The 12,938-nt window shown below is 42.8% G+C and overlaps 1 protein-coding gene across 2 annotated transcripts; it reads right to left on the bottom strand.

The window, feature by feature from the left end:
* Positions 1-2,703: 2,703 nt before the first annotated feature.
* eomesa (eomesodermin homolog a) lies at positions 2,704-7,065 on the bottom strand. 2 transcript variants are annotated; one of them, XM_070984592.1, is made up of 7 exons: positions 6,116-7,065; positions 5,552-5,706; positions 4,641-4,762; positions 4,220-4,378; positions 3,967-4,028; positions 3,136-3,854; positions 2,704-3,008 (listed from the first exon to the last, which is right to left on the bottom strand). In XM_070984592.1, exons 1-7 carry the CDS (start codon positions 6,820-6,822, stop codon positions 2,995-2,997), a joined length of 1,938 nt encoding a protein of 645 aa, XP_070840693.1. In that variant the 5' UTR covers positions 6,823-7,065; the 3' UTR covers positions 2,704-2,994. The 2 variants fall into 2 exon arrangements, with proteins under 2 accessions (XP_070840693.1, XP_070840692.1); XM_070984591.1 differs by having other exon boundaries at positions 2,960-3,854.
* Positions 7,066-12,938: the final 5,873 nt, after the last annotated feature.

Here is a 12,938-nt window from a genome sequence, read left to right as displayed (position 1 = left end):
AAGCATGCTGCAGAGGTGTCTATTGATTACTGTACTTCTTGCATGAATGGTTGAGAAAGACACAATCTATCGACTTGTTGCTAAGTTGTCGGTGAGGTCACAAGAAACACTCGTTGTTAAGTTGTGGAATATCCATCAAATAAATGATGTGAGGATGTTTACAGAGCTGCAGTGGAGGAGATTTGTAGTTTAGATACAAGATAGACGTCCTTGTTACAGGGTATGTAAGTCATGCTGTCGCTGTGTATGCAGCTTCATTGACAGGACATTTTATTCCTGTGGGAGGATGGCAGAGAATATATCTGCAGTGCCCAATATCAATGCCAACATGGTTTTGACAAGGCATTTAAACAGGATGAGGCACTATTGGCGGCAGTGGTTGCACCCTTGAAGCAAGTATATGCTTGGGTATGTTTGTGTGCTGCAGGTCCATGTGGGAAGGCAAATTCCAGCAATGATATGATTACTGGAAGTCAGACTGCAGTCTTTGCCATGATTGATGCGAAATAGTTTTTACAATTACGCCTGCAAATTCTGAGGTCAATACAAGTGTCAATATCTTATTTTCATTAAGAAGTCTCAGAAATTTATTTTGGGTATGCAGGCTGAGAAACAGGTTGTGGGAACCGCAAGTTATAAGTTAGCTCTGGGTTATAAGTTGCGGGAGTGCTTAGTTCTCATAGTTTTTCTCTCTGGTTGTCAGTCATCAGTTACTATCACGTCTCTGAATCTCCCGTTTCTGTCGTTGCTGTAGCTGTCCAGTCATGATTTTGACAGCTATTCTCCACCTCAAACCACTGATGAGCAAAGGTCAAGACAACATGGAAATGAGAAGAAAAACATCATCAGATGCTCTGAAATACAATTTGCTGACACGCACAAGTGCAAACATTTTTATTCTCCAGACTCGAACCCCCCCCCCCCCCCCCCCCCCCCCGAGCCTTTTTTCTTACAGCTTTCCTGAGAGGCCAGGGCAATCAAGCACTCTACCTTGTTAGGAGGTGTTAATTGGAGTTAGTCAGACTCCTCACTTTGTCAAGGAGTCTGACAACAGAATTAATTAGAATTCGTGTATGTAAATCAATTCAAATTGGGCCCCTTATGGGGGAGGATTTCAAGTATTTTCACTGAGGAAAAACAGGTGCTGAGAACATGAGCCAAGTATGTGTGTGAATATTATGACTTCTCTTTTCGTGGATTTTATCTCCACTAATCCACTTTTGGAGAGGCCATAGATATACAGTATTAATAGAGGTGTTGAGCTGTACATTGCCCTTAGTTGGATGGATGGTGGACCATTTTTCATTTAGCCTGTTTTCATATTTTCTAGGTATGTGTGCCTCGCATGCAGTTGCATTACTTAGGTAAATGATAAAATGTGTGAAAACGCCATGGCAACAACAGAAGGAATAGTAGGGCTATGTGCTTTTGTGCGCTTTTCTCTTAATTGGATGTGTGTTGTGAGTAGCATCATGTAAGACATATAAATCTCATATCTAAATCACACTTTGCTCACTTGAATTGTGAGCTGTGATGTTACCTTGTAACACTTATTGGGAGCTTGAAAAGGATTGCTCAGCTCTTTTGTACATAAACACCGTGAGCTCTGAGAATTTCTGCTTCCTATTTCAAGGAGCGAGAAAACATGACAAAAATATCCTTTTCTCTTTTTTTTTTTTTTTTTTAAATTTGAATTTCCCAATATATAAAATCTACATCATAGGGAAACAAAACAAAACATACAGACAAAACACATTTACCCCACATATGAAACAAATGAGCTCAACCTCAGCATGTTCATATCCGGTTTACTTAAACGAAGTACGTGAATTTGCGTCATATTTGTCTTTGAATACAGATCATCTCCATTGAGGACACCCGTCTTTTATCCTGCACCGAGGGAAATTTCAGCAGTAAGATGAAACTTAGATCTTCAGACTGAGGCCTTGAAACAGGCTTTCACACTACATGCCATCCCATTCCCTCATCATTTTCTGTCATCACTTACCATGCTTATGATCATTTGCATTTACTATACTCGATTGTGTTTGCACATGTAAGAAACCTGGAAGAAAAACCCATTAAATATGCTGTTTTAGCGGAGAAGAATGATAGACGTGAAGCAGCAGATGCAGAAGTGTATTGAATTATATGTTACGTTGCTGGATATTATTTCTGCACTCATTTGCAGCTCATCTCATCGTTGCTTCCAGGAGAAATGTTGATAATACTTAGAAAAACATCATTTTCTTAAATATGCTTAAAATGACTGCAAAATAAGATGAAATCAGCTATATTGTATTGCCCTCCACCCTGCTGGAAAGCAGTGTTTTTCTGATGCAGAGTAGATTTTACACTACTTGTTGCAATGTCAACCTGTTGGCTGGAACCAATCGGGGGCCTCCGTTTTAGAGGCCCAAGCTGATGGCCTCTGTAACAAGCCATCAATTACTGCACAGTAGTGTTACAGGTCCTCCTACTCATACATATTCACTGCATAACAAGACATGACACTTTTTTGTTCAGATTTAATTGAAAACGTATCAGATCCGGTTATTTCGGTTCCTGCTGCAGCTGTTTTAAAATGCATGAACAGATTTTTATTTGCAGCTGATCAAAGTAAATTATCTGAAGAACTGCCACTGGCCTGTCTTAATGTCACATGGCCATGATATATGAATAAAACATACTGAGAAAGGCATTTGGACAATGCTTTGTGAAAAGCGGTTTTATTATCCATTTAATAACACCTCCATGAAGACAATTTGTACAAGATACATCACATTCTAAAGTGCACGAATACTGTACAACGAAAAAGACTTAAATACGCAGGGAGGAAAAAAATCACATTCGTAAAAAAAAAAGTTGTAAAAATAAATGATTAAAAAGGGACATGCTTTTTCAAAAACAACAATCACTATGCATGTTTCTGCTCAGGTATGTGAGAGGGGCTGGCCTGGGAAAATAACCTTGTGCAGCTTGCTTGGGGGAACACTAAGCTTTGGCACCTTTAGAGAAAAGAGAAAAAAGACATTAACAAGGAATGGAGAGCACTCAATAATAAACAGAAGAATTATATTCAGTTTCAATAAATACAGTCTTAGGGGCTTGTGTAGAATGCATAATAACCCATGCCTTTTGGGTTGTCCTTGTTGTACTCCTCCGTAGTCAAGTCCTCACACTTGATGGTGGGGGAGTTCTCTGTGCTTGAGCCCCCTGGGGACATTCTGCGCCTTTTGCACACCACGGAGTACACACCAGAATCGGTAGAGTCCACCGATTTCAGTGAGTGGGACGTCTCGATCCAGGTCGAGGCTGGCGGCGCACTCTCCTCGGGCAGCTTGTCTTTAGTAACCCCCAGCTGGTCCTCTGGGAAGGCTGGGGGGCTTGGACGAGGAGACCAGGGCAGGCCCGTGGTCATCTTGCGCTGGTAAGAGCTTCTGGTGCCCCAGCCTGCGGCCATGGAGGCAAAGGCCGAGTCTGGGTAGTAGCTGAGGGCGTGGGATGTCTGCAGGGACAGGGGCTTGATGCCGTAGGACAGCAGGCTGCTGGTGGAATAGTCATTCTCATACGACAGATCCAACTTGTTGGAGCCCGGCTGCTGAACTGGGGGGACAAACCAGCGCTGGGCAGAGGCGGCGGCGCTGGCGTCCTCGCTCTGTGGAGAGAGAAGGCTGTTGGTCTGGGGAACGGCCCTCTCGCTGGTGTAGAAGCGGTTCTGAGGCAGGTTGTTGACGAACTGGTCCTGAAAGAAAGGCTGCATGGCATAGCGGGCCCCGGGCACGATTTGGGTGGAACGAGGGGAGTCTGTCGGGGACGGAGTCAACCTGTCACTCTCTGGAGCTGTGTACATCCTGAGAAAGAGAGAAAAAAGAAAAAATGAGTTGCAGGAAAAACATGCATGCATTAAATAGTGTACGACATGAAGAACAGATCACTTCAAGCAGTGTGGTTGAAGACACGTACGAGTCATAATTGTCCCGGAAGCCTTTCGCAAAAGGGTTGTGGTCTATCTTCAGCTGTGTGATCTGAAACAAAACAACAAACAAAACAGAAACCCCACATAAGTAACGTGCATCTTAAGGCAAGCAACAGCACTGGCTGACTAAGCAGCAATAATAAAGAATCTGTAATATATGCCATTCAAAATAGGTTAAATTTGTATCTAAATAGATGAGTAAATTGTAAATCAAAGAAAAAATATTGCTGAAATGCTTACATCTGTGTTCTGGTAGGCAGTGACGGCTATAAACTGGTTCTCTGGGAAGGTGAAGGTTTGAGTTCTAGCCTCGTTGGTCATGTCCTCCACTCCGTCTTCTGTCACCTCCACGATGTGCAGTCGCGGTTGGTATTTATGAAGCGACTGCAAAACTATCATCTGCAAAAGGAGAAATGTGTCATAAGTGCAATGCTGCAGATTTCGAAACAGGAAGTGTATGTGCATTCTTCATCAAAAATAAAATAGCTACTTGTTATTAAGTATCTTTAAAAAGGTGGCAATCAAGCTTGAAAGTCATAGGATCTAAATAATTATTGGAGCCAAATTATTATAAAATCAGAAATAATAGTGACAACAATAGTGACACCAGTAAACAGCTGGCAAATTGAGAATTCGAGCACATTGTAAATCAATGTCTAACCTGTGTGTTGTTGTTGTTGGCCCCTTTATTGTTGGTCAGCTTCAGCTTGCCAAAAGAGATTTCTTGTCTCATCCAGTGAGCACCAGTGTTCGGAGATTCAGGATGGACGTACATTTTGTTACCTGGAATAAAAAAATTAAAAATGTCAGAATCAGAAAAGAAGAGAGCTTGTGTCTGTGCAAATCATGCTGTCCAAACAATAATCATACTCTCCTTTCAGACATTATTTTTTGATGGCTGGTAATGCACCTGATCTTTTTTTTTTAAAGAATCTGAAGAATCTGTGGGAAAGTGTTCCCACAGATTCAAATATTAAATTAAAATACACACACAATACACACATTAGGTGATTGATTTTTTTTAATAAAAGCAAATATTTGATTGTAGATTAGAGAAGGGTGAATGAAATTTCCTGGAATAAAATTCTTAAATTGTTTTTTTTTTAAGCTGACAAATGTTTCTTCTTTTTTTTTTTAAAATGTTTTCTTTTACTAAATTATCTAATAAAGAATTAATCATTTTTGGATGGATTTAAAGTTATAACTCTTTATAGCAGCAGTCATCTGAAAGGCCTATTTAACCAGCAATTTCACACTTCAGCTGGTTCCCGTGATGACTTGACACTTGAAATTAATTTGTACTGAAGAGCCTAAATTATTGCATTAAAACACGCAAAATCGCAACTTGTCAAAACAGTTTGCAAAAAATTAAAGTAAAAAATGTCTTTATTTCCAAAACAATCTTAATCTTTTTACACCCAGATTTCACTCTCTTAGCCTCAAGCTGCCATGACTAAATGCAACATTGCTGCATCATTTCTATTAAATTTTCTATTAATTTTTCAAGTTTCTACAAACACAAAGCATAAATTTGCCAAAGCTAAAATGAATCTCACCGATTCTGTAACTCACCTTGCATATTATTGTCTGCTTTTCCACAAGTGACCCACTTTCCTCCCTGAAAGCGCCAGTGATTCGGGTCAGCCAAAACAATTTCTACAAAGACATTGTAATGGGCCGTGAGGTTGAGACCAGTGATGTTGAAACTGAGGAATGGGAACATCCGTCTGGAAAAAGGAAAACAGGAGTAATTAAACAGCTGTGCTCAGGAAGCGAGCCAAACTCTAAAAGAAAACTTCACGTGTTGCATTTGGAAAAACGCTTCGATGTTAGATTTGAAATGAATGCAAATGTCATCAGTGTCATCTTTAACATGTTGTGCTTGTGCATTTACGATTTATCAGAAACGAAAACTTTCAATTTGAAGTGCTAAAATCCACAAAACTACATAAAAGGGAAATATGGATCGTGTGCGTAAAATTTTGCTCATGCGTAAAAATGTGTTAAAATTGAAGAGTATCTTAAACAACAAAGTCTAAAGCGGCCAAAGTTGAATATTAAAACGAATTTCAGATTCTGCACATGGCTTCTGTTTGTTTAAAATGGGCCTTCAGAGCCTGCTGCGCATCTGCTTACCTGCCCTGTTTGGTGATGATCATCTCGGTCTGGTGCCTGTGGAATTTCAGCCAGAGAGGCCGGTTGCACAGATAGACCTGCGCTCTGGCTCCGGCGGCAGACCCCGGCAGAGACATGGAGCCAATGCCCGTGCCCGTCCCGGGATAGGAGGGGTACAAACAGCCCGGACCCTGGCTGAACTGGTACCCTCCGCTGCTAAACTGGCTCCGGCCGGTGCACACGGACGAGGAAGAGAAGCCTGTTGGTGGCAGGACGGATCCGTAATGAAGTGAAGCCGGGTACCTGGAGCTGCTGGACCCGGTGTACACCGACCCGGTCTGTCCATAGGGAAAGAGGGAACAGGGGCTTGCCATGTCGGAACTCGGCTGAGACGACGAAATGAAGTATCTGTCAGAGCCAAGTTCGTCTATGTTGTAACGTCGACCGCTCGTCAACTCGTCCTCACCGAGCACCGGAGAGCCTTTCCTCCCATCGGGCCCGGTTTTAGTGAAAGTGTCCCCCTCTCCCTCACCCAGCATCCCGTTTCCCACCCCGCTCAGATATTTCTTAGGAGCGCTGCTCGACTCTGATTCCGTCCTGTCGACGTCTTGATATTCAAGCTGCGATGATGGCCTCGGGCTGTTGTTGGCACTGTCCGACGAGGAGAGATTGTAAAAGGTCTTGGGTAAATTGATGCTAGCGCTGGGAAGGATGTTCTCTAACTGCATTGTTTAGATCTTGCAATAAATAAGAAGAGTTTCAAGAGTCCAGGAGAGTGAATCTCAGCCAAGGAGGCGACACAATCACCGGTGCCCTGGTTGCTTCTGTCTCTGCACGCCTCCCTCCCTTACGAATGATGGAAGAAGGTTAAACCTTCTCCTCACCTACGGATTTTCAGATCAGATTATGGGCTGGACATGAGATGCTCAGCGGCTCTTATAAGATGTAGTTCTCCACACGCCCAACTGATTGTAAGCGATAGGGGAGGAGCTTTTGGAGAAGCATGCGGGGGCACCAGCCCTCTCTATAGCCAATGGTCGCACAACTCTAATTCAATTAGAAAGCGTCTGGTAATGTCAAGAGAAAATTTGTCATGATTGCCGTCAAGTTTATTTTCACTCTTCAGTCCAGGTTATAGACTTAGCCGAAGTGGCAATCTCTCCGCGTACCACATCCAACATTTTGTATCGTTTTACAATCAGTTTCAAGCTCGAATAATCTGCACCTTCTTTTAAAAATGAGTGAAACATAATTTCTAAGAGGCTAAAACGACGAGCGGAATTTCTTCACATTTAAATCCCAGGACTGAAAACGAAATGGCCCAAATTAGTCGCCCTTCAGCAGCCCCGCGTTCCCCATGGCGCACGCACGATCACCCCTCAACTTCCAGCTTCGGCTTCAAGTCATCACGTCCAACACAAGAGGAAAAATACACATTCACGTTTGTCTTTGTCACATTACTTCCACTCACTCGAACGGGATTAATCCTCTATGAACAGCAAACAACGAGACCGTCTTCCCCCCCGCAAACACTCCCAACGCGTAAAAAACTCTAATCACATGTGCGCCTTATTTCCTATAATTGGCCTCCGTCGCCTTTTCCAACTCCAGGCTTTCAGTCTTGCGTCCAATAAAACCATCGACTACAAAAACGGGCGGAAATGAAAAAAGTCACATTTTTGTATTCTCGTTTTATTTTATTTGTCTCTGCCTGAGAAGAAAAGTCGAGTAAAATCTTTTGACTTTTATTCCAGACGAGGTTTTCTTCCCTTTGTGGCAAATCCAGTTTTGTTGCTAAGACTTTATTTAACTCCAGAAACTTGAAAAAAAAAATTGTGTTGTTTTATTCTCAAATTGGTGTTGTTGTTTTTTTAAATATAAATATCTAATAATGATAATATGTAACTTTTAAAAGTATCTTATTAGATATTAAGAAAAAATGCGAATTACCTAATTAATTTAACCGATCTTATAATAAAAACATGAAACTGTTCAGATTCATCATACTGCTGCTTGATGGGGACCAGGTTTCAGAAAGCAGACTATAAAAGCGCCTTTCCCCCCCATGTTTCTGCACTTGAATTAACGGGAAGGGTTAGAAAGAGGTCAGTCTTTAAATGGTCTTAAACTGAAATTCAAATAACGCACAGGTCTGGCAGTGGATGCCCAAACGGAGAGAAAGGATGCACTAACAAGTCTGCATGCACACCGGAGAAGGAAGGATGGAAATAAAAATTAAAGAAATATCATCACAGTCGTTGGGTAATAATTAAAAAAAATAATAAAAAATATTTACTGAATATAAAGTAATTGAGAATTGCTCACGTCCGTGAATCACTGCACACACACACACACACACACACACACACACACACACACACACACACACACACACACACACACACACACACACGCGAGTGAGATCAAGAAGCTCCAGAAACCATAAATAATCAACCTTGTCGCACATTAAACGTCGCTCACGCTGCATCCAAGCATAACGAAAAAGGGATTTCTGAGCAGAGACACCGGGACAGCGCTCTCTAGTGACTGGTCAGGATAACTGGCTAACTTTCCCAAACGCTGCTTATATTAAAGTAACTTAACAGTGCGTGAGAGCTGCGGGCAGACCGTTAACTCTCACTTTTTCCACTTCTATCTCACTTTACATCATCCTCAACTGCAGTGAACTCAGCTTGCCTGTGTTTGCATCTGTGTGTGTGTGTGGCGGGGGGGGGGGGGGGGGGGGGGGGGCAGTTTGTGCATGTGTGAGTCTTAAAGTAAGCTGGAGGGGGAGCAGGGGGTGAGATGAATTTGGGGAAAATGGGGATACAAATCTGTGAAAAGCTGAGGGAGAGTCTCGGCTGGAGGCAGATTGGCTCGTGTCATAAATGGGACAGTAAAGCTGGCTATTGGGCCATCAGGGGACCAGAGCTACATGCATACAGCACACAGTCTGTCAATCAAGACCGAGACCCTTCCCAGACTGCTGCACAGAGACACAAACACCAAACATCTGACAATTGAGATCAAGCTTTTTTCTTTCTTTTTTTTTTTTCTTTTAATGACTCACAGCCAGGTCTATTATTTATTTTGACCCGTCTCCCAACAGAGAATCTCACTTATCTGCAGCATAGCCGAATCCTGATTTTCACCAATCGCCTCCTTCTTTTTGCTCTTCGTAGCAAATGCAGAATTCCTCAGGGAAACATGTAAAATGATGCCGCCGGAGCTGCTTTTGGGCTTTGCGAAATAAGGTTACTGTAAGTCATTAATTCCATTTTAGCAGCATCAGGAGGAACTGCTGTTGTGAAAGCCTATTTTCTATGAATCCCAGAGGCTTTGGCCGAATATGGTTGGATGCAAAAGGAGAAATTAACAAGCGCTGAAGATGTGCATTATGGGCTGGTGAACTCGATGCAGGATTAAACATGATGCACATTTTGTCGATCAGTCTGACTGTTTATGCCCTCTGTCTCTGTCACACACACACACACACACACACACACACACACACACACACACACACACACACACACACACACACACACACACACACACACACACGCACAGCAGAGGTTCTGCTCTCTTGACTCAGTGTTGCTACAGGCTGTCATTCTACAGTTCGAGGGTAAATCTGGTACATCAAAGGAAGCTGCATTTGTATTAGAAGCAAAGTCGAGCCTTTCACACCTGAGCTGTCAACACCTCATAAGTGCAATGCCATATAGCATTTCTCATTTAATAGGCCTTTACATGATCAGCAAATTACTAATAAATGATGTTGAGGGAAGTGTTGTTTTTGAGGAAAAACGTAGGGCCTTCGTGCCACCTGCACGGGCCCGGCCTCTGCGATCCTTTACAGTCTCATTAAGTCAAGTGGAATTTTCTTTGCTTGAATTATTTCACAGCTGATCATTGTACTTTACGGCTATGTTTCGCAGATGATTACAAGCCCGTTGAGAGAAAATCTGGGTAGAACAAGCTTAATGCTGCTGTTTTAATGGCCGTGGACTAAAAGTATGTTGGTTTTCCAAAATGACCCCAAAGACTCTGTTGCCATTTGTAAGCTAAAAAACAAAATAAATGTGATTTACAGGCCACCTATAAATAAACTAATTCCAAATGAGGTGGATGTTTAGGTCCTACTCATAAAGGAGCTCCCACTTGTGACCTGTCAGCATGTTTCTTGACCACCTATAAAAGTCCAAGTGTGTCTGAGATGACCCTCTTTGGCCCCGGGCCAGGGCCTGCGCGACAGGGGAAGGGAAGTCTTACCATATTGTTGTCAGAGTAGATCATCAACAGAGCACATGAAAGGAATACATTCCAGGTTTTATGGGCCAAGGTGGCTGCTGAAGCCTTTGCTCTGGAGTGAATTCATGTACCCCATTGCAAGGATTAATAACGCAAGTCTCATTAGAGATCCTCGCAACGGAGACCCCTGGAGGGAGGGGTGCTGGGAAAAGAACCGAGTGCAATGTGCACCATGTCAGCGCCGCGCTCCTCCGCAAATCATCATCCTCAAGAACATTTTTATTGGAAAGAATTTATTTCACAAGTTTATCAAAGATGTCCCTCAGTATATTTTCCAGTGTGTGGGGATTGCTAACATTTAATCAAAGCAGTAGTCTTTACACAAGGAAAGCTTATGTTACAGACATGCTGCTGTCTTCAAAGATACGAAGTGACAGCTTTCATGAATTTCCATTTGGGTGCATATTGCTTTCATCAATTACTTTCTCTTTTTCTTATTTCCTTGTTCCCACCATTTTCTTCATGATTTAAACAGCACAAGGTTTTCCCTCCAGACCGGACAAAATGTATTTGTGTAAAGTAGGAACCTCACATTTCTGCCGCCGTCCCTTTTTTTTTATACTTACACTCAAACAACATTAGAATATGTAAAGTACATTCATGTTTGATGTCATGTGTTTCAGATGTCATTCCAGCAGAGCAAATTATCATGAAATGGGAATCTTCCCCATCTGCAACCAGTCAGTGAGTGAGACCCGCGGGAATTCTCTCTATATATGCAGCACGTTTGAGTTCCTCAAAATACATTAAAATACGCCGGATTGCATAAAACCATCGCATGCTGCTTTGTGTCATATCAACGGATAAGTCTCAATGTCAGCATGTTGCTGCATGCATGTGTGTGTGTGTGTTTGTCTGCCTGTGTCAGGCCCGTGGAAGGAGCGCTGGATTATTGCAGAAATATATCTGGGGATATGTGAGCCCAATGCTTTTGCGATGCGCAGGTTTTCAGGGGGCAATGATAATCCACTGTGTTAAGACAAATCTTAGAAAAATAAGGTGTACTGACTGCATTCAGGCAAATAGGATTGAAGCTGCACTCACTCTATGTCATTCCCCAAGGCATGATAACATGATTTTTGGATTACTGCATTATAGAAAGTGTCACCCAGGGCCTGTGGGGAAAGCAGCAGGTACACAGTATGGAAGCAGGCTGGGTCTCAGGTATCTGTGCTCTCTGTATCCGACTTTTTATTCTCGCTTATAGCAGTTCTGAAGTCAAGTCCGTTAATGTTTTCCAGATGTTGAGCAAGCGTGGAATAAACACACATTAATCTCTTTTAAATCTTGAATATTTGGAGCTTTTTATAAAGTCCCACAAAAGTAATTACCGGCAGCAGGGAGTCAACTACATGTTTTTTTCTTTGAACAGGGTAAGCAGATCACTGAACTGATTTTGACACCTTTGTACTTTCACTCACTGTGTCGTCATGGGCAGAACATGAAGCCAGTGACGGCAAAAGTGGATGGGAGTCCAATGGCCCGAGTCTCACCCTCATCCCCATTTTAGCATCAACCTTTGCTGACCCACTTCTCCAAGCCCATCCTCCTGAAACACCGGAGGAATTGACATGAGGGACCAAAGCAAAATAGCAGGTGCTAAAAGTTTGACAGCGTAGACTGGATATACGTGTTCCCTGGAACGTGAGGTGTAAGGGAGGGTGGCAGAGTTGTATCGACTCAGCATTAAGCCTCCAAGATAACATGCCCTCTCTAACAGGCGCACTCTCTCGGCCGAGGAGAGTTGGGGTGAGCTGGGGCAGGGAGGGGGACGGTCCCACGCTCAGGCTTGTCAACCAACCAGCCACGGCCACCAAGACGCAGCAACCCAACCCAGCTCACCCCTGGTTCTCTGTCCTTTCCCATAGCACTATTACTGCCAAACAAGCTGGGCTTTTATCACATCGCTAACCCTGACTCAGAAACTGCATTTCAGGAGGACCCTTTATTTTTTTTCTCCTCTTGCCTTTTTTTTTTTTTTTTTTTTTTTTTTGGACAGGGAACACTAACAGATTTACACCACAGGAGTATTCTGCTGCTGCTCCTGCCTCAATGTGGTTAAATCAGTGAGTCAGAAGTGAGAATGTAGAGTTTTAACACTTCTCTCTCCTGGTATGAAAGCTTCTAGAGCGACACAGAGGAAAGCCCTAACTGACTTACTGTCTACCAGCCAGAGGCATATGCTAGTGGGAGGAAGGTTATGTAGACATGATTAATGGTTTAAGGTTGACCCCCCGGTGAAGCGGGGATGTAGCTTCGGCATCTTCAGTCTCCTCTGGGGAGCAGGGACTACATTCACAGTGCGAGGAGGCCCTTAGATGCCCCCCTCTGTCAAACAAAAAAAACATCATCATAGCCCCCTTTAAGGTCTCATTTATACAAATACTGGACACATTTAAGTCATTATTATTATTTCTTTTCATTGCTTTGTGCAATTAGATGTTAAACTAGTTTCTAAAATGCCAAATTATTCACTGAAAAGGCTCCTATTTCTGCTCTGGAGAAATGCATCCAGCAGCCATTAGATATA

The sequence above is a fragment of the Chaetodon trifascialis genome, chromosome 17 (assembly GCF_039877785.1).
Source record: "Chaetodon trifascialis isolate fChaTrf1 chromosome 17, fChaTrf1.hap1, whole genome shotgun sequence".
Taxonomy (NCBI): Eukaryota; Metazoa; Chordata; class Actinopteri; order Chaetodontiformes; family Chaetodontidae; genus Chaetodon; species Chaetodon trifascialis.
The sequence above is the reverse complement of the archived record's forward strand: the minus strand, read 5'-3'. Positions and strand labels throughout refer to the sequence as shown.